Source organism: Amblyomma maculatum, chromosome 2, assembly GCF_055883805.1.
Source record: "Amblyomma maculatum isolate TAMU_Amacu chromosome 2, ASM5588380v1, whole genome shotgun sequence".
NCBI classification, from domain to species: domain Eukaryota; kingdom Metazoa; phylum Arthropoda; class Arachnida; order Ixodida; family Ixodidae; genus Amblyomma; species Amblyomma maculatum.
The window spans coordinates 143,046,909-143,071,885 of NC_139345.1; the positions used below are offsets into that span (position 1 = coordinate 143,046,909).

At 41.7% G+C, this 24,977-nt stretch overlaps 1 protein-coding gene across 5 annotated transcripts in view; it reads right to left on the reverse strand.

Moving 5' to 3' along the window:
• The window catches only part of CASK (peripheral plasma membrane protein CASK), a 756,819-nt gene continuing 731,842 nt past the window's right edge, over positions 1-24,977 (reverse strand). For 4 of the 5 annotated variants that reach the window (XM_084595365.1, XM_084595363.1, XM_084595367.1 and 1 more), the window contains 7 exons: positions 23,322-23,420; positions 21,576-21,714; positions 19,992-20,141; positions 17,363-17,443; positions 11,994-12,196; positions 10,251-10,331; positions 1-8,351 (listed from right to left, as the gene is read on the reverse strand). In XM_084595365.1, the coding sequence (XP_084451491.1) occupies positions 8,172-8,351; positions 10,251-10,331; positions 11,994-12,196; positions 17,363-17,443; positions 19,992-20,141; positions 21,576-21,714; positions 23,322-23,420 (933 nt within the window). In that variant the 3' untranslated portion in view covers positions 1-8,171. The remainder of the gene's footprint in view (positions 8,352-10,250; positions 10,332-11,993; positions 12,197-17,362; positions 17,444-19,991; positions 20,142-21,575; positions 21,715-23,321; positions 23,421-24,977) is intronic. The other variant, XM_084595366.1, reaches the window with a different exon arrangement.

Here is a 24,977-nt window from a genome sequence, read left to right on the forward strand (position 1 = left end):
TTCACAGTTGTATTTACTTTATTTAATAACCCATGAATCTCTAAACTATGTAAACCCTGTAGATTAGGTCATATGCAGTATGTAGTGTATCACACATGTGATGTAAAAGGCAGTTTCATTTTTTTTTTATTGGAGTCCACGTGAGCACTGCCTCGTAATGAATGAGTGATGAGTTATGACTAGTCACGTAAACCTTCAATTGTTCGTCTAAGTATGCACACGTTTCTCTCTTTTCAGTCAATCAATATGGACATAAGACCCAAGTTCACAAGCAGGAATGTGCATGCTTGCAACAATCAGTGCATGTTTACATGAACACGAAAAAAAAAAAAAAAAAAAAAAATGCAGCATCAAAACAACTTAGCATACATACAGCATGCAGCATTCAATAAACAGTCATTGATCAACTAATGAGAAGTAAACGTAACAAAAATAAATTGCTCCTCTCCACTTTGCCCAAGCTCCAAAAATTTGCTGAAAAACGTAAAAGGGGAAGACACAGAGGTTTCCAACATCACTGCTAGAATTACACAAGTGTTAGCCCATGAGACCAGCTGTCTTCAAGTGAAGCCTCAACAAATGAAGCCTCAACATACACAAAGAGGAATGTAATGTTCAAGACAAAGCTCTTGAGCTGAAAATGAATTTAGAAAATATGAACTTAACAAAACCAGCTATGCGGTTACACCCAGCAAACAATGAAGACAGGTAAACACGGAAGCTGCGTCTTAATTCACTGCTCATTACATATAGCATGCTTAAATCTTTGACGGCTTAGTAACTATGCTAGAGATTTCAGCAACAGGCAACGTCAGAAATGTGATGCAAATGCTTCCCTCACATTCTTATGATGAATGTGCTAGACAAATGACTCCACATAAACAGAGGAGCAACAAAGAAACCTAGCTAATGGCATAGCACTCTCTGGTTAAGAACTCAGCAGTAAAATGTTTCATAGCAGTCAACATGATTCAACAGTAAGCGCAGAAAATTCAGGTATTAGGCAATTGTGCCGGCGTCATTTGTCAAATAGAAATAACGTATATTTGAGACTGTGTTTCTCAATATCGCGTTTCAGACTTTGACATGTGACAAACAATTCTGAGCAGAACAGAGTAGCGACATGCACCTTTTCACATAAAATGGGTGGTCGAAAGCATTGTTCTGCTCACACTACTGCCAACTGCGTAACACTCATACAGTGGTGACTGATTTCTTCCTTACTACAATAAAAAAAAAAAAGGACAAACTTCAAATTTTATGTGTTTGTCCTAGCAAGACAAAGGTCAAAACCAAGCGCTGTTTTTTTTTTTTTTTTGCTCAATGACCTTTCTATATAAACCTTAATGCACTTAAAATCCGAGTAACATAAATGCAATCCTCACAAGCTGCCAAATAATTTGATATCTCTTGCATCAGCTCTCGCAACTCTACAAATTTGTTAATGCCAGAGTCTACATAAAAAAAGAAATCAAATGATGCCAATGAACAAACCCATGTGCAAGCAAAGGAATAGTATTCTTCTGGCATGAGAAGTGAGTGTAACGATTACGCACAGCTTGTGACCTACAGGCTACAGCGATATTTGCGCAAATCTCTCAGAACATGCAAGTTCACATTCTGAGATCCTAAGTATCTTTCACAACAGATGAGAGTATGCGCTTTTTTTCCCTATGACTGCACCTCTGAATGGCTTGAAAATAAGAAAAGTAAAAAATAAAGAATGAGTGCAGCCCATTTTTCATCAGAAGGCGCCAACTTGAAATGCCCTTGATTGCACAAAATTGCGCCAAAACAAACGGAGGAACAGGCACACATGACATGTGATCATGACTGATCACGGGGTAAAGTCTTATAAAAACAATACACATGTGAAAATTATAAGCAAGTAGCAAAAAAACGAGAAAAATGTAAAAAAGTAGTATGCAAGCAAAATAAACAAGAAACAAACAGCCACTCCTTCAATTTGTATATAGCAAAAATGTCAACAATGTGAAAGTGCCTCGTTCCCGTGCAATGCCATCAGTGTTAATCTACACTGCAGCACTGAATAGCGATACCTTGGTATGCTCGAGCAACAATAAAAGGAGCGAGGATGGCTGCTTCCTAGCACTGGCACTGCACTTCTGAATGAGAGGGACAAGATATGCTGGGTGTGCTTTGAATAAGCAAAGAACAATGCTACCTGCATAAAGATATGCAGGCGCTGCCATAAACACTACTGTGAAAATAAACATAGCAGGGAAAATTTTGAGAGAGCAAAAAGTGACCAAATACCAGTCAGTGGCAAAAAATGATTACCGAGAAGGTGCGGTGCAAGCTGCCGGTGTGTGAAAATGCATCAACACCCAGATGGTTACAGCTACAAGATAAAACTAACTCAAACAAGAAGGGCATGTCTGGTGCAATTTGATGACAGAGGTGATGAGCATGAAAGGCAAACAAAACGAAAAATGAGAAAATTTCAGCCAAAGAAGACCAAACATCTTTTCCCTTGGTTTTGACTCCGGCAGCGCAAAGATCACAGTGTGGAAAAGTTCATAGAGGCTATTAATGTTTATTCCTCAGCAGGTAATGCTTTTTAGTTTGTGCTTTTGTGCCTAGGTTGCCTTGTTCACGTTTAATTTAATGGTGTAGTATCACTATTAAGTTAAACGTTTTTGAGCAATGCAGTCTCCCGCTTCTGTCTTACTGAAGCCAATGTCTGATCACATAGCACTCAAAACATACTGAAATGACAGCTAGCCCAGTTTTACATTTAGGTTACTTACAGGAGCATAAAAAGAAGGCATATGCTTGCCTCACTGCTGGTTGATCATTTATCACCATATTTGTCTTAGTATGCTACACAACCTGATAATTTAGACAATGCTGTTAATCTAATACCTGATTTAGACTCAGCTAGAATTAGTCTCAAAGATCCATCATGCTTATCCTAATGAGAGCCTTCCGAAATGCTGACGTCAGTAACATGCTGCTTAACTGCAAATTGAACAATGCTCTTTATATGGCTTGTCCATCTGACCTGAAGAGGAAAAAAAAAAAACACATTCTGATACCCATACTTCGCCTTGATGCTTCACAAGCCCGTGCCTACTGATGAAACTTAAAAAACCCCCTTGAAAAATATGACGCAATAACAACACCTGCAACTGTAAAACCCTAGTGGCCATCACCACGCAATGCCAGGCCACTTTTTGATATGTAGCAGTGACTTTTCCGATTCCTTAAAGTTGAGGGACGAGAACCACGTGCACCACCCTTTCTTTCCGCTACAGCTAGGCAACAGCATCGCAACAAACAACAGTATATTGTGTTAACCTACATGAGTTAGAACAAGAACTGTTCTTAATGTAGCCACCACAATGTTTCTTGCACAGGGGCAGAAACTGTGACACATCTAATATGGCAACTGCTTGCTTCTTCGTGCTCAAAATGTACACTTTTGTATAAAAAGACGCTAACGCTAGAGACAATATCAATACCTCACACCCTCCAAAAGAGACTGCTTCACTCAGAGTGGTGAAGAACGGCAATGCTGTGAGACGCAGCTCGTAACAAATGCCACAGCTTCCTTAGCTAGTGACGAGGCCTGGCTGCAATCACGTAAAACACAGTGATGAAAACAACCACCCACATCTGTTTTCATGAGTACGACATAGCGAGCTTGGTATTGCATTCAGCCCATAATTAAACGTACATAGATCTGTATGTGAGGAAGTAACGATTCCAAGCCGAAACAATTTAAACAGTGCTACGCTTGCAACTGTAGGTATGCTTTGTGTTAGCTGTTCCTGCATAAGCACATTAAGGAAGCCTTTGCCACGATTTCACCTTCAGCTACGAGTTTGCTTAATAACTGCTACTGGCCTTAATAGTGGGGCCAGTTTAAACAATGCATAACAGATCAATGTTTACAAAGATTTAGTTTTAAAGGTGCAAGGGTATCTCCTCAAGATAGCCCCATGGTTAACGCGTTTTGGTCTTCAAAGGTTGAGGTCAAAAACCCATTCTTTCCCAAGAATTTCACACCAGGAAAGTGAAGCACCTAGCTGGGAGAATGCTCATACTAAATGCGAAACCAGTGGATATCTGGTGGTACTGGGAACTGAGTCCTATACTTCCTGCACATAAGGCAGGAGCTCAAACCAGCAGCCACCACTGCGATCCATAGCTGTGACCTGTTCTCTTATTGTTTCTGTTATGCCATATCGTCCCTTTCGTGACATGACACCATCTGTCGCAAGCACAGGCTTTGAAGCTAAACAAACTAGAAAGATATGGTTTGGCACATGTTGCAGCTGAAATAGTCATTAGTATGTACACTCCAATGGTTGGTGACATGCTCGATCTGTTTAGTGCTCCAGATATGAGCACAGCGTTCATGGCTTGCAATATTTCTAAAGGCTATGAGAAGTTTTCACACTAAATAATTACCTCACACTAACCTGCAACAAATGTCGGCAGTGTCTGTAATATAAACATTTCCTGAAGCAATATATTGCACAAAGCCTACCTATCAGTACTCAAGCATGCCGTGCCCATCATTTTGGGTGAAGCAGGCCTCCACACAACGATCATTCGCTCAAAAGACATTTCGTTTTTTTCTTTCAGCATTCACGCTAGGTTAGTGATACGTCAAAAGAATGACACGATCCCTGAAGGCGAGTTTTAATATTCCGATACAAGGAACTAGCTCACCCTTTTCTAACTGGAAACAAGGTGACAGAATAGGCGACAAGCTCCCTTGAACAAAAGAAAAAGCAATGCCAACCATTCCACACTCTTTGAAAACAATGAAGAGCAGTAATTAATATGCGGCTGTTTCGGCCGAACAGCGGCATAACAGTGCATGGTTTGCACACCCATTTCTGTCTCCAAAGTTTTGGCCAGCTCGTTGCCTGGACACCAATCTGGCCTGAGCAAGCAAGGCGGGGTCAGCGACTTTCTCCCTTCACCCCGTTTTGATAAAGAAGTCCACAAAGTCACTTAGAAACATACGGAGGCACTCTGGTGGTATATAGCAAATGGTGCATGTCATTGCACCCAGTCTTGTCTTCGTATATTGCAGCAAGTTGTTGACGAGATGACAAGCTGTGCACCGAGGCTGCAGAAATGTGATGCTTCCGCAGTGTGAGTGTTTATGGGAGATTATCAAATGTGTTCCTCACAGCAAGCAGCACATAAAGTTCACTTAATACAAGAAACACTATCTTTCCCTGCCCCGCCGTGGTGGTGCAGTGGTAAGATGCTCGACTACTGCGTCAAAGCCCCCGGGTTCGAATCCGACCGCCGGTGGCTGCGTTTCGATGGAGGCGAAATGGAGGGACGTCCGTGTGCTGTGTTATGTCAGTGCATTTTAGAGATCCTGAGGTGCTCGAAATTACTCCATAGCACTTCAATAAGGCTCCTCTTTCTCTCTTTCCACTTTCATTTCCACCTTCCTCCCTCCTCTCACCGCACGGTTCAGCTGTCCACATAACAAGTGTGACGAATACAGTGCCTTTCCTTTCCTTGAACCAATTATTATTATTTTTTTTTTTCCAAGGCATTTATGATTTCCACATAAATGGCACACCTTCTAGTGACTGACTATCAGCTTGTTAACTAATATCTAGGTGACATGCAAATAAAAGCAGCAGCTAAAAAGCAGTGTCTTTTTCATGGCAATTAGTTTTGCAATGATGTGTCCTAAGTGGCAGCTCCTGGAAACAAATCAAACTCCTGACAATAATGCCTTGGGGCACTTTTCTAATTGGGGAAATCATATGTTCTTCAGTATATTGGTAGCAACAAGTTAACAGGAGAATTAATCTGCTATCTGCGTGCCAATGCAGGACGCCCGACAATTTTATATCGACAGATCCGCAGAGGCAGTACAATGCATTAAATGCAACTAGCGAAGTGCAGTAAAACAGCCTGAATTTGCAAAATGTAACCGCTGGACCAATGATGTCCTCAGAAATATTTTTCAGCGGGTTGGGGGTGGGGGAAGGCTGAAAGGAGAGGGATAAGGGGATGCAGTGTTCTGAAACTTTTTGGGGGTGTTCTGACAGTGAACTGCTGCATTTCTCCTCTTCAAGCTGTTTCTCCATGGGAATGAGCTTTTCGACACTGGTTCGTTGTCCTTCTTTGATGCTTAGCCCCTGTGCACCTGGGCACTGCAGAGAAGCCATTATGATAAGTGAGTACCGCTGTTTAGTTTTTCATGTGACGTGCTGCCATTTTTGGCCTACTCGTATGTTAACACAAGTGCAGTTGACCGTCAAATATATCATGCAACCACAATTTACAAAAATTTTGAATGCAATAACCAAGAAATTACGTTATCAAGGAACATATTAACTGCGAGGAACATACTACAAGTCCGTGGGATATTTCTCACTGCTCACAATTTTCAGTGCATGAACAGGGGACATGTCAACGAGCTTCTACTGTACTCATGTGCAGTTTCTTTAAGCATTTGTACGAGCTGGCCCACTGTGATAGGGATGCTAAATCCCTATACCAAAGGACTGAATTAAATTACGTTTTTTCAAGCTGCAAAAAAGTGGGACGCCACTATCCCACTGTCTCACAAAGGGTCAGTGGGATTTAATGCTGAGATCAACGTGGCCCTCTTGAAACGTCAATATGAGTGCTGCCACTGACTAGCTTCCTTTTAATCTTTACTATAAGTGACACAAAGGAGCCGCTCATGTTTCGTAGTCTGGAAAGGAACATAAAGAAAGGAAGACTGCACGTGTGAAGCTTTGAATACTGCTCCAAGTGAATAAGTCGGCCACCATATTCATTTAAAGCTCATATGTGTACTAGTTTCCCACTGGTTTGCTAACTACGGCAAAATCTGAGCAAAACAAAAAATATGTATATACTGTGCATAAACGAACAATGTGAGGAAACTAAATTTGAAGTGGCCTACAGAAGCACTAGCAACAAGAACAACTCCTCTCTAATGATTAACTCTATGTGATAGACAAGAATATAACTGAGATGCAGCTAACCCTATTTAATGTCTTCCATTATTAGTGACGATGAATGCAGTGGGGAATATAATTAAAAACTACAAAGAAGGACATGCTGGCTCAAAGCTCCATCTTTGGTCGACTTAATTACTGTATAGGAAAATAAAGCAAGTACATAAATTCAGCACTACAACACCATGAGGTGGAAGCCTAATATGCAATAAAGCTTTCCTGCTGCTAGTCTTCAAAATAAATGTACCAAACCAAGCTGCCACATTGAAAGCAACAATACCATTCCAGGTAAAATGAAATAAGAAAAGCTACACACTGCGCTCAAAATACAATGACAAAATTTAGAATGTAAGATGCAACATCAATGCTTAATGGATCACACCAGAGGTGAATTCTGACGAAACCTATTTAAAAAGTGTAAAAAATAAATAATAAAACATCTACGTCCACTTTGCAAGTGCTCCGAGTGAAAACTAGGCCAGTAAACTGTTCGGGTTGAGAGGTAGCCTGAAATGACAAGAACGAAATAACGCTGATGCTAATCAAAGAAATAAAGTTTTAAAACATTTAAAAGTTTCCTGGACAGCAATATCTCAACTGACTTAACATTAAGCCCTTGCAAGTTATGAACCAATAAAACACACATAAAAACACCCAAGGTTGCATGGAGCTAAACAGATAAGCATTCTTGTTAACAATTAGGTTTGGAAACAAGTGGGGCAAAAAATAAGAAAAAGAAAAAATCTAACAATGCTTATAAAAAAAAAAAAAAGACTATCTCAAGGAACTAACAACCTCAGCCAAACTGGCTCATTTAAATAAACAAAATGAGTGAGGCAGCCTTCAGCCTTGTCTTCTCTTAGAAAAGATTAACGAGTTAGTGGACACCCCTATTTGGAGCGAATTGTGAAACAAGGTGCGAAAAGCACCACATTTCTGCAGCCTGTGCACAACCCTTCCCTCTTCAAAGGTGTGTGACCGCAGCCGCTGCTGTAACCTCGATGACGTGACGACGAACGAGAGTGGCGTTCACCCACACGTGTGGCACGACGACAAGGCTGACTGACCGACAGTTGTCGTGGCCCTGAACTATACGTAGTGGTGGTGGCATCACTGGGGTCGGCAGTGCGTCAAAGTGCCGGAGGAGGGAGAGAGCTGTCAGTGAGGGGTGTCCGCTCCCCTCTGGTCGGCTCGTCAGTACACCCACGAGACTGGCACCCACTGAGGGCTGTTGTCCAGCGCCTCCAGGGTGGTCTCCAGGGTGTGGATAGTCTCCTCGATGTCGTTGTTCACCACCGTCAGGTCAAAGAAGTGGCCGTACGCTTGGCGAAGAAGGTCGCTCTCTTTGGCCAGCCGCTCGAGGCTCCCGTCAACCTGCAGTGACATCATCAACTTGAAACGAAATGTCAAGTATGTCTAGCGGACGTATAGTTGGTGTGTGTTATACGTGACACTGAAAACAGCAAACGATCAAAACTGAAATGAGGGCACAGAAAGCAATAAACAACTAAAATAATTTATTTTCTTTTCTTTAAAAAGAAATAACAAAATAACCAGATATTTTCTTCTTTCCATGCAACGAAAGCTGTAGAAGGTGGAGAATGGAAGCATGGTCCCCTTTTACAATTGTTATCCAAAGGCAAAGACGATAAAAAAAAAAAAAAGGGATGTGACGACACTGTAGTGACAGCACTTACTGAGTGACAGCAAATTAATATGCTTGTGGCTTGAGACCCAGAATTTTTCAATTGTGCTTGTGGCTTGAGACCCAGAATTTTTCAATTGTGCACATTATACAAACTCATGTTGTAACTAATGCTATACGCAATAAGCGGGTGAGGAAAATGGAGGCATGCACTAGTAGCAATTTGAGAAACGTCCTCTCGCAATGTAATTAATGCACAACGAGTGTTCGCAGAAAATAACTGAGCACTCTGGTGTTTGTCACCTGCCAACCGCCACCTGCCAGACGCCTTCTCGTGATTTCTGACATGACAGTGCTAATGCTCTTGCACTGTAAGTTTGTCAAAGGTGAGATCACTACTCTTTGAGGCTGCAAAGCTTCAAACAATTGACGCTGCTAGACCCCATTCCATGACATAGAGGTACTAACACTCTCACATTAAATAGAAAAAAAAAATGCTACCAGCCAGCAGTTGGCGTAGTCTCCAGGTAATGCAGCCTACCACGCCACGGGTCAATTTCTGTCATTGTTAAGCCCACCTGTCCCCACTATTCTGCACAGTCAAGTACTTCCCACAATTCTAGTTGACGAGTGCTGCATATGCTCCAGGGAGTGAAGGCAGGCGAGACAAGTTCTGCGTGCCTGGATGACAGCCCGACAAAGTGAGAGAAAAGACGTGCAAACGAGCGAGTGCCTTCCAACCGTTTAGGGTAAAGACCTGGGTGCGCAACATTCGAAATGGCATTTTGTTATGAGAATATAAGTTAAAAATTTATAGAAAACTTGACCAAATAGTTATAAACATATTTGCAGATAGCCTAACCTAAAGAAAAAAGAAAGGCAAATATTTGACAAAAAGACACAGCCCCAAAAAGGAACAATGGGAGCAAAAGTTTTAAAAATTTTATTCAACATTATTTCAGTGTTGTGTTACGCGGCTAGACGCTTCCTTCCCAGCACATCAACATCAGCGGTTGCTGTATGAGCAGAATGTGGTGCAGCAAACTGCAGGCAAAATGCAACAAGATGACTCGGGAAGCGCAAGCTCAGCGCAGCTATAAAATGCTGCCCCAAATATGCATCAGTCATAGAAAAATGCAAACTTTTAAGCCTTTCTGCACCAGTTTCACCACTCTGCAAGTCATGAACTGAGCACAACAGTTTCCACAAACCAACCAAAACTGCGAGGCACATACATACGTCATACCGAGCACAATTTTGTGCGATTGGTTTGAGATTCTTTTCTTGTCGCCCACTTTCATCTTCGAAATGCGTGTTGAAAGCAAATCACTTGCAAACACACCCCAAGCGGGCATGCATGTTCGGCTTTTCTCCAAAAACCTTGGTGTTCATGTGCATTTTTGAGCAGAACGTTCATTGCCACTCGTCAACGGCACTGTGGTATGATGCTCAATGGTAATTGGCACACTCGTTTTACGAAGAATCTAGCATTACGGCATCACACTTGTGTCCAGTGCCGTTTCAGAAACTCATCATCAAAATGGCACAATCAGCGTGGCTGTCCCACTCCTGTAATAGATTATTGATCATATCGGGAATGAAAGCTTTGCCAGCAGAGGCCAACTTACGTCGTGCATAGATGTTAACAAAGGTGCTGCAATGAAGACCACATATGGTGCATATTCCCCAGTGCGAAGAATCTTCAATGCCTAGAGAGAAAGAAAAAAAAGGTAACAATGAAATGCGAGTACGCTTCATCACACACGAAAGTCCCAAAAGTCACACTTAAAAGAAAAACTACCAAGTCTCTTTACGTGTTTTGAATGCATAAGCATCAAACGCTACTGTTTTGCTTCTGTTGAGTGTCTTTATTAAAACCGAGTTAAGACGGGCATTAGCTTGGCTTTACATGCTTTTTTTTTGTGGCTGAAAACTTTATTTTAAACTCTACTTGCCGAGACCTCTTCAGTAATAATATAACCTAACAATCCAGCCTAATGTTCAAATGTTAATAACAATTAAATAATTAACACATATTAACTAAGACCTGAAATAGTGTAGTGCAATCATATCCAATATAAGCTATTTAATGAAATATGACCTGATGCTATAGCTTAAATTTCATTCTGTAATCAGCTTACTAATTAATGGTGATTAATTCAGACCTGCAATTACACTCCACACAAGCTATCCAACAATATTTGGCTTAATTATGTAGTGTAGAGTCCAATTTATTCATAATTAACTAAATTGCAGTATTTAATCAGAACCTACAATTAGACCAGTGCAATTACGCTTGACATAAGCTATCCAACGACATAACAATTGTGGCTATTGTACTCTACATAAGCTATGCAGCCACCATAGACATGTTTTGCGCACACATTCCGTATACGGCATGAATGACATCAGCCAAGAGGCATTAAAAATATTTTAAAAAGTGGGGTGGTTTCACCCGAGAGCACATCTAAAGAACTTGAATTTTACAAACCATTTCCCTTTACATACTGCATTTATTGAAATGAGATATCAATAACAGGTGCAACTTAGTGCAGCTGCTAATTTGTAATATAAAAATATGCAGCAATAATAAACAGCCAGCTCAATTAGATACACTAGCAAGCCCTTGAGCCAGTCAACCTCCATTAGAAATATCACCACCACTATCAAACAGTAACCTAACCTGATTACTTGCATATGATTCAACAACAACAACAAAAAAAACTCCTCATGGTGTTAACACTAGCCAAAAAGCATCAGTCTCCAGGACAAAACTACTAGGCTAGGATGCATAGAGATTGCTAAGCCCTAATTTATGAGAGATTACCGGCCTAGATTAGTCTCGCTGGATAATAAGTCCAGGCATGTAGGTCAATGTAAATCAAACTGAGGACAACGGAGTGAACTACAGAAGGGAAAATAAAGGGTATAATGTTAAGAGACACGAGGAGAGCAGGGTGGGTCAGTTAATGATATCCTAGTTAAAATCAGGATAGAGAAATGGCCATGGGCAAGGCATGTAATGTGAAGGCAAGGTAACCAATGACTGTTAGGGGTAATGGAGAGTATGCTGAGAGAAGGAAAGCATAGCAGAGAGCAGCAGAAAGTTATGCGGGTAAATGAGATCAGGAATCTGCCAGGATAAGGGTAACTGGAGATATTTGGGAGAGGCCTTTGGCCTCCAGTGGACATAGTCATGCTACAGTGCCCGATGATAGCTAGGCCTAGGCCTTTATGCGTAGGCTTAGTGTGAAGCGCGGTGACGAATGAAAGAAAAACGTAAGTGGGAGGAATTTCGCTGTGGCTGTTAGGAAAAAAAAACTGCATGCCTTTGCAGGTTCCGTTTTGCACAGGGAGCCCCCCCCACGCACCTGAGGCTCAACGTCCAGGATGGCGACCTTTCCCTGGGCATGGATCTTGCGGATGGTGTCCAGCTTGGTGCCGTACATGGCATCCTCGTGGGTGCCGTACTCGAGGTACTCGTGCGACTCAATGTCCGACACCATCTCCTCGTGCGACACAAAAAAGTAGCTGCGCCCGTTCTCTTCACCCTTGCGCGGAGGACGCGTCGTGTCTGCAAGGATGGAGGGAGGAGGAGAGAGGCCTTCTTCAGACAGTCTCTAACAAGGAAGTCCCCTGAAACTATGACAGTCTCTGTGCTGTCGTTGATGTCAACATATTGGACGAAGCCTGTTAGTGCGCCTTGATGATATCGCTGCAAGCAATCTAATACAACAGGAATGGTGGCAGATTGCTATTTGAAACAGCCAAATCAAAAACTGCAATGAGAGCATTTTTCTAAGAGAACAAATTGATTAAGCTTAGGAGAACAGCCTGAAGGAAGAGACAAAACCTTTTCTTAGGCGAAAGCACATAGGCAATAGTGCACAGTGCACGGTGCTCACGTATAAACACATAGGAGAAAGTGCTGAAACAGTTAATTTGCACTTAAGACTCCCACATAAAAGTATTAAATATACGTCCCCATCATGGTAACGAGAGAAGTTGTAAGATAGTACTTGGCAAGATTAAAATAATGCAGCTTCATGAAATCCAGAATAGATGTTATTGTAATTCCATTCACCCAAAACTGCGGGAACCCAGGTAACACTGAGAATCAGAAAAATGTTCACCTTGCATTTAACTCTTACCGAATAACCCCTCCAATCACTGATAACAGTGACACGCATTGTGACATTATGACTGTGTCTGCACAGACATTTAAATAATGCTCCTTAAATCAGTGAGCATTCAATGCCCTCTCTGCTTGTGCACACAGTCGAGTTTTCAAGCATGGTAATGAGGCAAACAGCCAAACATTAGCATTAGAATCAAAATAAACGTTCATCTAATGTTACAAACTAACAAATAGTGTTTTATGTTGCATTATTACTATTTTTTCATTTCTACAAATAAATTCTGTTTTAGAATACAGTCGAACCCGGATATTTTGAATTTTGTTTATGTCAAACTCACGGAATATCCTCTTGAAAATCCCATGTAAAAGTATAGGAAAGCTGCGTCATATATCGAACTCAATTTCACCGGTCGTTCGATATATCGAACTTCGCATCAAGCATTGGAAGGCGCACCGCCTTCCTCAAAGACGATCACATCACCCTCTGCCGCTTGCCGCGTGACGTTTTCAAGTCACGCGCGGAAGGGATGAGAGGGCATAGTTCGGTGACGGCTGGTCTAGGGAAGTGCCGAGCCCTTTTCCCAAAGGCAAGGCCATCTGTGGTGATCGCTGCCGCACGCCAGCACATGACGTTTGCTAGCCATGTGCATGAAGGAACGAGAGGGAACCAATGCAGCCGTGGTGTTCAGGAGAGGGGAAAAACGCGATAAAGCAAAGTGCAAGCATGTACACACTCTTCTGCCAAGCTTTATCTCTCCCCTTCCTCTCCCTTTCCCGGCCTTCGTTCGCCACAGCACGCACTACGCATGTGCGGACGAGCCAGCTCAGCCCGAGGCAGACGCTTTCTCCACTGTGTGCCATGAACGCTCTGCGCACGGCGACCGACCACGGTTATGTTTTTTTTTTTTTTTTGCGGGAGTCATTTATTTTTGCCGTCATGCTGAACGTGCGGCGTAGCATATGCTATGGCAGCTGCGGACGTTAAGAAGCACCAATTTTTTTTTCTTTTGCGAGAGTCGTCCTTACTTGTGCAGAACGTGCGGCGCAGCGTAAGCTATCGTCAGGTTCTTTTTTTTTTTTGCGAGTCGTGTACTCTTACAACTATGAATCAACGATAGCATGCGGTCAGCTGCGATCATGACACCGACCTTTAGCATTGTTCACTTCAAATGGCATTTGCAGCTATCACGCTTTCCAATGATTTTGTGGCAGTGGACTACGCCCGCCCCAAGCACGGCGTAATAAATCGAACCAGGCTTGTGCAATAAATCCATCACAGGCATGCTGCCGAGTTCGCTCCCTGCCACCGCAGGATCTATCAAAAGAATAGTCAAAAGATAAACACGCTGTGATGTTATCACTGCTACAGTGTACAACACTGTATCGCTGTGTAGCATCTTGGCGCACTGCCAGTAAATGAGCTGTGGATGCGATGGTCGAAACGGAGGGACTTGCTAGCGAATGCTTTTTTTTTTTTTGTTGAAATTCGTGGGGGCAAAAGTGGGAGGTGGGTTCATTTGAGAGTCGGTTGACTACGCAACAAATACAGTATCATTTTTCACGATTGCAAGTGGCATCTCAAGCCGATTACTCTAAACCAAATTATCGATATATCGAACTATTTCGCGATCCCCTTTGAGTTCGATATATCCGGGTTCAACTGCATAATCTTCTACATGTTATTGCAACATTTCAATCATAGCCATAAAACAACTGAAAATATACTTAAAGCGTTTTGCAACGTTCGCTGCTACCTTGGCTGCTCCAATTTTGGATAAGACGCATCCACGCTCATGAAAGTAGGGAATTTTGTATACATGCCTTCTACCATACTGGACACAGCACAGAGTAGTTGCATTAATCTTTCATTGGGTCACGACAATGCTTCTAAATAACACAGCACATTGACCTGAAAGGCCTTCCATCTGCATTAGACTATATATGAAAGTATTAATACGCTTTGTAGCACATAAATATATTTCCTAAAGAAAAGAAAAAAAATGTAAACTCAGTAGAATGAGAGAGATAGAGAAGAGGGAGGGGGCAAAATGCAAGGAGAAAGAGATCGCAGCAACAAATTTTAAAAATAAAGTCTCTGTAAATAAGTGCTAACAGAACACAATTAACAGAGAGAGAAATAAAATGCATACAACAAAGTAGAACAAAGTGTAGATGCGCTAAACTTTAACATAAGGACGATTTACTAAAACAAGACAAGACTGGTACATGTGCACGTACCAGTCTTGTCTTGTTTTAGTAAATCGTCCTTGTGCTAAAGTTTAGTGCGCCTACCTGATGATGGAAAACCAAATAGCCGCCATTAAGGCATTGCTTAGAACAGAGAAAAGAAAAGTAAAGAGAGAAGCAGAGAGAGAGAGTAGGGAAGTAGAACAGAGAGAGAAGTGCTTGGTACGTACAACTAGAATAGGCACAAGATTCAGACACTTCTAGTAAGTGACTGCATCTGTGGCCTTGCTCACGGCTACCTTGAAATTTTGAAAACTCCCTGATAGCAATGTTGCATAAAACAGCAGAGCGCTCCAATTAAGTCACAGTATGGACATAAAGATGACAAAAACACACGATGTCTATACAACAAAAACCATAAATTTGGCTTGCTTCCTAATGCAAATAAAATAATATAAAATAAACTACGCTGCACTAGCTACCCTGACTACTTAATTCATGCGCTGTTTCAGCGCGGCAGCAGCCAACTTTAAAAAAGTGCTTCTAGAGCCCCCGGGAAAATTAGACTTGAAATAGCGAGGATTACCATTTCAGGGTGACACACGAGCCATTGTTAGCGATGCCATGATGGAGGGTTCAAACATGATCACATGGGGTCCTTTAACGAGTAAGTACTCAACCCAGCCACGGCAGCAGCCGTATTTCGAAGGAGGAGAAACAAAAAAAATCAGAGAATGTTAAAAATACCTGGGTGGTCTAACATGCGGGGCCCCTCACTACGGCACCTCTTACAGCCTGAGTCCCTTCGAAAATTTTATACCTTGAATATTAACCTACCATCATCATATAGCCGTATGACTACAATGCCTACTCGAAAATTTCTCACGTGAAAAAAAGTTTGTAATGGTACGGAGCTTGAAACTCAGGCTGCTGGTCCTACAATTTAAACTAACCAGAATGACTGGCAGACCACCGGACTCAACCTAAATAATTTAATTAATTTGAAGCATTTTGTGGATACTGCTCCAAGTTACCCTTGTTTTTCATCAAACCCAGCCTCATTAAATAGACTCATTAATTCAACTGGCTCTCTGCCTTCCACAAATACGTCTGCTTTTGCTTGGCTTTTACGAGTCTGACTTATCCGTGGCTACCTGCTCTTAGCGTCATGTGTACAGGCGTGGCGAGAAAAATATGAATCCCACCTTAGCATTCTAACATTTTTCAGAAGTTCTGTTAAGGATACGGGAGAGTTTCTGCAGTTCATGCTGGAATATACCAGCAGAGGATGCCTACACTTCAGTGGCGGTCTGCACATAAGCCTTCCTTAGGGTACCCCATGCGTGGCGAGTAGTGTACTGATGCTGCATCAGATGTAGCTTTAATAACTTACCTGTTCTGCCACGGCTGAAAAATTATTGCATTATGGAAGCAGATACCTAACGAACAGTTTCCATAAGGCCTTTGTTACCATGTGTCTACCCAATGGCGTACGCAAGTGGCTTACAAGATTATTTCTTCAGAGTCGTCTGCAAAACATTTTAGTATTTCTGAAGCTAAGCAAGCCAGCAGATGCCGCGCTTTGAAAAATGGGCATAAAATAAGCAGAACACATGCAAGGACAGTCTTTGCAAAATAAGAAACTGCAACACAAGCCGAAAAAGCACAAGACATCGCATTTTGTCTCTATATGCTAAAGCCCCAAGCAGTTTCTCATCAACGTGTTGTGTTTGTCACCAAATACAATAATGACGCCAACAATTTATCTCTTGGGACAAGGAACACTGCCACAAGCCAAGGCAGTTGCAAGAGCTGTTTCTGACTGCCAATTTCTGCTTTGCTGCCAAAACGCCACATAAGATAGCCTATGTTGCAAGCAGAACAAGAGTTTTAGCGACCATGCAGCAGCAGAAATAGAACCAAGTTACGGGAAGCCCACTTTTGGATGGTTTGGTTCTGTACTGCTGGCTTTTATGAAGGGCATCGTAACTAAGAGAATAGAAATGGTTTGTTAGTTTATGGGGTTTAACATCCCAAAGTGACACAGGCTATGAGAGACACCATAGTGTAGGGCTCCGGAAATTTCGACCACCTAGTGTTCTGCACGGACATCACATAGCAGTGCCTTTCGCCTCCATCGAAAAGCAGCAGCCACGGCTGGGTGAAGTTGAGCCCCCTAACCACCGAGCCACCGCGGCGGGGTAGAATAGAAACGATTTCAGACGAAGTGCCATTTTCTAGGAAAATATTTTGTCATCGTCAAAAATTAGGATCATCATCACCAGGAAATCACCACAATAAGAGTGTATTGCTACTGCGAGCCACCTTTTACTCCCCGGCACAATTGCATGCACCGGGAAAAAAAAAAAAAAAAAGAAAAAAAAAAGCTTTCTAGTTGTTTGTTGTGGCACTCACGTGGAATGGGATATGCATATTTGTTGGGGTAGCTGGCAATGAGGGTATTCTTGATGTGCCTTCGGCCCACGCCATGAGCTCCTGCAGTGAGAATGTCAAGAAGAAAATAAAAACAAATAAGTACGAAGAAGGCCTCTCTTCCTTCTCTCACGCTGAACTTTCATCCTTCAAATATGATGTTAATATCAGTTATTTAATTTTCCCAGCCTTTTTTTTGGACCTCGCACTTTGCTTTCCAATGAACTCACAACAATGCAAAAAAAAAGGCAACTTTATGTACATAACCTACAATCACGACAAAATATATATAAACACAAACTGACACCAGAAGCTATTTTAATGTACTGGAAATAGCCGAATGCATTTCACAGCAGCGCACGTCCCGTGACACGCTTTTCAGTTAAGGAGATAGTGACAATGTTGCCTTTTTTTCCCCTGCTAACTACAACTTCACTTCATTTCATCTTTTTTCTTTCATTCTTTTGATACATTAATGTCATTGTCTTTTATGATGCTAATACTTACACATCAATGTGTGCCTAACAGGCCCTCCACATCAATCATAGTCTTGCTGGAATTATTTTCTCAGCTGTTTAAAAACAGACACAGAAGAAGAAGGCAAACAAGGGACTCCTGCTAGTGTCCCTTCTTCCTTTGTGTCTATTTTTAAATCTCTAAGAAAATGATTCCAGCAAGCTGTTACCAACTAGCCCAACTTGAAGTTTTAACATAGCCCTGATATTCAACAGATAGCACTTTACAGCACTGCATCGAACTATAAATGAATGGCTGCCTACAAGAGTAAACGGTGAAACAAGCATGATGATTTAAATACACATCACTTTCGAAATGAGGTGTCATACATACTTCAGTAATCTGTACTACAAGGGTGTACTCCACTTTCCTTCACAAACGGGGAAATGTCATAGGTGCGTTGTGGAATCACAAAAATGCTTTTAAAACATTTGTTTACTTGTATTTCTAAGGGCCGCTATTCTACTGCAGACGCAGAGGTGGCCACTAGTGGCGTGCAGGCCACTCCAGAGTTAGGCCTATGCTAGGCCTATGCACAGAGCATAGGCGTAGCCAAGCTTAAAGGCCAATAAGGTCACATTACAGTCAGAGTTCTTTAATATAACCAGCAGCAAAACTTCCTGTAGGGCCCACTTATTAAAAACCCCGCTGTCTCTGTTGGTCACAGAATAAATAACCTGTGTCTAATTGCAAACTGTGAGAATAATGAGCGCAAAAAAATCAGCTGAAAAGATCCAGTAGCAAGAATTTTTAGACATAGATAGATAGATAGATGTATTTATTGAAAGGAAAAGGCAGAGAGGTTGGCCGGAATAATTCAAATCTGGCCTGCTACTCTGCACTGGGGAAGGGGAAGGAGAGAAGAAAGAAGGTCATGATGGGTGACGATGTGGGAGAATGCATATTTTAGACATAGCAGCTCTAGAGATAATTAAGAGGTAAAACAGAGAAGAAAAGAGGCACTTTTAAACATAGAACCTGCATTTGGCTATGGCTAAACCATCTTCATTTTCTCCCCTTAGAAATAAATTCAGTACTTATGATGCCAAGACAGAGCTGGACTATGTGATCACCTTCTAGAAGTCAATGACAGAGTAGCCTAGCCCCAGGCAATTGCAAGCTTTTAAATTTTTTCAACTTTTCTGGCTTGTAAAGAAGGCTCTACTTCCAGTGAACGTACAGCCTGTTTGTATTTAGAACTCTGTCATCTATCGATGTAATGCAACTTCAGTCTGCCTTCATTGTCTATTTAAGTGGTGACAACTGAAAAATGCAGTGAAGAAAGGGACATAAAAAGAGGCCACGCCTGACTCAGAATTGTTTTTGTAGAGTGAAAAGGATGCACTGATCTAGCACAGCAAAGCTATGAAGCACAACCTTTCTAAAAGATTTATTAGTGAAAACATAGTTTGCAACTTTTTTCATTTCAATTTTGGCTGCAGCTGTGTACGTTCCTTTGTTCTTGAGTGTCAGCAGCCTTTAATGACTGTGAACATACACAGCATTCCACAAGCAACTTTCCCATGGTCACTAAAAAGGCCCATGTCGAAAAAATGGAGTGACACGTGTCAGCAGTCTTACAATGTTATCACCAAGAAATGCAGCTGTCCAGCTGTCAGGCAACAGTAATGGAGCTGCCATTGTGCATTTCATGGAATCGCAAAACAAGTCATCAGTCTTGCTTAGAAAGAATGCAACAGTAAGTAACAATAAGTTTCTGTACTCCTGCTGTGATTAAAGAATGCAGCCATTGTGTGCCTTGTGTAAAAGGTCTGCTCTCCAAGAGGCTGGTTTAGACATGAATCAAGGCTGCAGAGTAGTACTTGAACAGTGTATGAATGATTTCATGCTATACTGAACACTCCTGGTCATCTTCGATGGCTACAAATTTACAACACCTGCCGGTGTAAACTCACAAATCTTCTCAACCATAAGACTATGCCAGTGGCTTGCGTCTTTCCTCCTCCCTATGGAATGACGCGTCGAATGAGACAAATGGGTGTGTCTAAAGACTAGACGATTCTGGCCGCAAACTGCGGTGAACTAGAAAGCAGCGCTTTGTACCACCGAGTGCCGACAGTGAGACATGACTCACCCAGCAGGACGAGTGTCTTTCGATGGAATGCTGGGAGCCGCACCACTTCCTCATAGGTGACAACATCCAGCTGATCGAACGCCGCGTTGTGCTTGGCCAGGTACTTGTCCTTGAGGTGCTTCTTCTTGCGACCGAAGATGGAGCAGTTCACTGAAAGCCACAGACACAAGTGAGATGCTTGCGCCTCCGGTGATTACATAAAAAAATGTTCGGTTCATTGCAATGAGTAACTTAGCACCACAAAGAATACTCGGCCAGTCTGCACCGCTAGAACTCTCCTGCTATGACTCCTGGAGGTGTGCCCTTCTGAAACAGAAATGCCTAAAGACATGCTATTTGACAGGCCACCAATCTTAGCCTGAACCTCACTTAATTTGACTAGAACGGCTATGTGGAGGAAGAAATGTCTAAATTCTGCAACAAAGTGCCTTCATTTTATTAAGTGGGACGTGACTTTTCAACCACGCAAAATGGCATAAAAAACTGGGCGGAGGGGGCACTTAAGCCCTGCTTTTAGAAGAATGATGTGACAGTATCGTTTGCATATGTGCACTCTGTTGCTCATTTAATTACTAATGCCTTAATTCCTGCCTTTGTTATCTGACATGCACGTCTCATTACCATATAGTCATAAGATACCACATTATGTGAAAGACCGCCCGACACAGATACGAATTCTCACTTTAAGCCAGTTGTACAAAACACCTGTGCGGCCTCGGGGTAATGCGCCGGACTTAGAGTAACGCAACGGTACCAGGTTCTATTCCTGTCCCACTCTCCCATCTCAAAGGGGCTGACCGAGTTGGCAGCTGTCACCAAGTTGGCTGTCATGTGGTCTTGTGATGCATTACAATTCACCGACCAACTCACGCCAGTGCAGATACCAGATTTTCTGCAGAGTAGGGCCTCTAAAACTATTGCACCAAAGTCAATTTCTTGGGAAATGGTTGTATTTGCTTGTATGCGTCACCTTCTATGTTGTCCCGTATTACTGCTGAAATCCACTGAGAATGCTAAAAAAAAATTGTTTCAGGAACTGTGGTGGTTCTATAGATGGACGAAACAACTGATGTTTTTCACCATTCCAGTTAACTCTACGCTCATCTCGTGAATACTTAACTGTGCTCGTTTTAGCCATACCGACTCCATTTGATTTATTTCCCTCCGACGACTACACTGCAGGTCAAGACATTCCTTGTTTTTCCAATTTTTTTAATTTTAAACTCGTACAAACTTTCTTTTCAGTTTAGATGGGTTAGTGGAGACTGCATCCCAAAAATTAAGGACTGATAATTTGTTTTGTGATAAAAAAATAAATAAGATGTACCGAGTGATGTCGAGCCACCTTTCAGCCACATTTGCCTAACTTCACAGGCTTCTCACAAAATTCAGAGGAAAAATAAATAATAAATAACAATGCTTTTGAGCCGCAACAGTGAAGTTTGCGAGAACGATCATGAATTTTATTTCTAATATGTTTAAAAATTGCTCGGCAAGTACAACAAGGAAAAGAAGTGGCTAAAAGCAGTCCGTCTCTCCTTAATAAAAACAACATTGTGCAAAACACTTCGAGCTCTTCTGCACCTTGGTCGTTCTTGGCATGCTCCATGGCGATGCAAGCCATCCGCCACTCCTGGAGTTCGGGCGATGGAATAAGCCCGGCCGTACCATCGGCCGTCTCCTTCTTGGCCTGCCACCAGTTGTGGTCGTCCTTGCTGATCACCTGCGGGAAACCAAAACACACACCTCCCTCTCTCTCTTTCTGGAAAGCCCCACAAAACAACTATGCGCTGTGCATCTTCAGCACCTTAGAAGCCAGCATGCAAAGTGCCTAGAAGTAACATATCAACAAACAATGAAGTGCTTGCATATTACTTTGTACAACCACACTACCCGGTCTTGAAAATTTGACACAATTATCTTACCATTTCTACACCTCTGTACTATCTTACTCCATCCTAAACTATGAGATTCATCTACTTTTTCCACCATGTAAGCAGAAAATAAAAAGTGTATGCAATACATTTTGATACCTAACCTCCTTCACTCTGTATGCTGTAGGCAGCTGTGTACTAGTGAGCTTCTGGCAGTGTAGACGTTCTACGTTTGCAGAGTTCAGCTGAGATGTACTCTACGATGACGATCAATGTACAATTCTGAGTTAAAGGGACAGAACACTGGCCAAAATATGTCATGAGATTATGGTGGAAATTAAAATTTTTTTCCCTCATATAGTACAGATCGAGCACTACAATATCACAGAAAAGAGGCTTTGCAATTTTAATTTGCCATTGAAAATTGCATAAAATCAACTGAGGCGCTACCTTGGAGAGAAACGCTATCACTTTCACTGTAGTACTCCACGTGACTATATCTCAGCAAATTATTGCTGATTTTCGTAAGTGCACATTGTTCTTTTTTTTTTTTCTAGGAGTGCGTGTTATATTTTATTATATGTTGCGCTCTCTCCAGTGCGTCCTAAATAAAAACCAACCCTGCTTTCGTATCGCGAGGCATGCTTCCAGCTTTTTTCACTAGATGGCGCCACAGTGTTTTGAATTTCGTGGATGATGCGTACGTTATTGTGGCGTAACAGCCTTGAGTGTGGAAACTGAAAAGGATGCTAGCCTATGCTAAAAATGCCTGAATACTGTTTGGCGAGTGAAATTTATATTCTTTTTCGGTATGTCTTTTTTGTTGACCGCCAGCCGTCATCGCGATTGCTGCTCATGCTTTCCAGCATCGGGTTACATAAAAACGGTCGATGCACTGATAGAAAAATTCTTGGTAAAAATTTTCTACAGTGTTTCTGCCAAAACAGCTATAGACTCGGAACATCTTAGACGGCAATCTTTCCATTGCACTGAAAAAAATTTGATGCCTAAATTATAGTGTTCTGTCCCTTTAAGGCTCGATTCCAAAGGCACCCAACGCAGTGGTGAATTTCTCTCTCTAGTAAACTGGCTGGATTCTGAGATATATTAATAAACATTTTAAGAATTCAGACACGGTGTAAAATGTCGAAAATTGAAATGCATAAAATATCTGCAAATATATAGTTCAGGTGAACAGTGTAGTTCTTGTCTACAGTGTTAATGTTCGTGCAGAAATGCTGTCGTTCCTAAAGCATCAGTTGTGTTGAAATATTTTGCCAATTCATTCACTCTGATGCAATGAAGATCTACTGCAGTTTTGGCATCAGTGACAGGTCACGAGATAAGTTTTGGTCTGAAATGCATGCGAGTCAACGTGACCAAGTAAAGAAACGTGGTCGCTAAGAAAACAAAGGGAGAGTGTACAGCAGGGGAGGCCGGAATAAGAGGAAAAGACCTGTAGTATGTCCCCTGTTTGGAATGCAATGCCAGCTTGAGCACATGGAATGAGGTCGTCATCCAAAGGGTTGTAGTCAAATTGGGCGCGAACATATATCTGAAGGGAGAGACACAGAGAGCATAGTTAATGCGCCAATTGCACCAAAAATACAAACTCTTAATATGAACAAGACAACAAGTTAATATTAACCACTACAGAATTGCACAATAAGTAGGGAAGAAACAGCTGCCTAGTACCTAAAATGATCGACTAATAAAAGTAGATTAGTGCATGCTTTCTCTACCAGTAAACATCTCACCGCACATGAAAAGTTTAGAGTCTGTAACCAAACTGCAAATATACAACAATCATATTCCTAAATCATCAGCAGCCTGGATACCAGTGCAATTACATTACACAACTTAATGGTGTTTAATTTGGGAGTGATCTGTACAGACAAATAGCTGGGAATTATTATAAATAGCCTTAACTTCCTTAAGCCTTATATATAAAAATCAGTTAAGTTACCTTTCACACTGAATATAGGCATCTTTAAATTATTCATGGCTGTCATTCTCCGTGCACTACCAAAAAGGAAGTAAATTTAGTAGGACAAAATAAGTTCGCAAGTTCAGCTGGCCAGGCAGTTCTGCTGACTTTTTACAGCTATGCACCGTGAGAAAATCATCTCATATTAATTATGCCCATTGCTTCCCATAGTAAACTTGACTTCCAGGACGAAGGTCACTTCTATGTCCCTCCAATCAACCCAGTCCTGTGCCAGCTGCATCCACTTTATCCCTAGAAACTTCCCAATCTCATCTGTTCACCTGGCTTTCTGATGTCCCATGCTATGCCTGTCTTCCCTTGAAATTCAGTCAGCTGTCCTTAACAATTATCTTGCCTTCACATAACATATCCTCATCATTTCTTCTTGATTTCAACTACATTTCCTCGCGTTAGCCCTCTAATCCACTCCGCTCTCTCAGTTTCTTAATGGTGAAAAAAAAAAAAAAAATACTTTTTGCTAGAATGACAGAATGTACGATGGTTTTAAGCACACAAAACATGTAAATAACAGATACCTGCATAGCAGAAACATTGGCAAATGACAATTTAAAAATTTATAAGATGCACTCTGTTGCCTTGGCTTGCAAAAGAAATGAGCTCCTTTCTTTTGATACAAGAATTTTGAGGGTTTTTGCTGAATCAACAGTTAACATCAGATTTAAGACCAAATGAAGCTTTGCTATTCTGTGTACTCTTTTACACTGGGCGGCCGTTAACACCAACACCACCACACCATCTTTACTAGAAATATGATTGCACTAACATAGCTTTGTTAATGGGTGCACAACCAAACAGTACCAAGTCCAACAACTAATGGTCCAGTTACCAAGCATTAATCTGATGGTTCACAATATCCATAACGGTATAAAAAAATAAGGCTACAAGATACTGCGTCTCCATCATGCACATAAGAAAAATCAAGAAACAACAGAAGCAGGCAAGACAGAAGACTTGGGAGACAAAAGGACATGCACACATACATGTCTAACATACAAACAGGCATAAGATATGTCTAAGGATAGTGGAACACTTAATAAAGATCTATTAACATCCTGCAGTCATTAATGAAAATAATACATCTTTAAAAGCGGGTCCAGGAGCTCA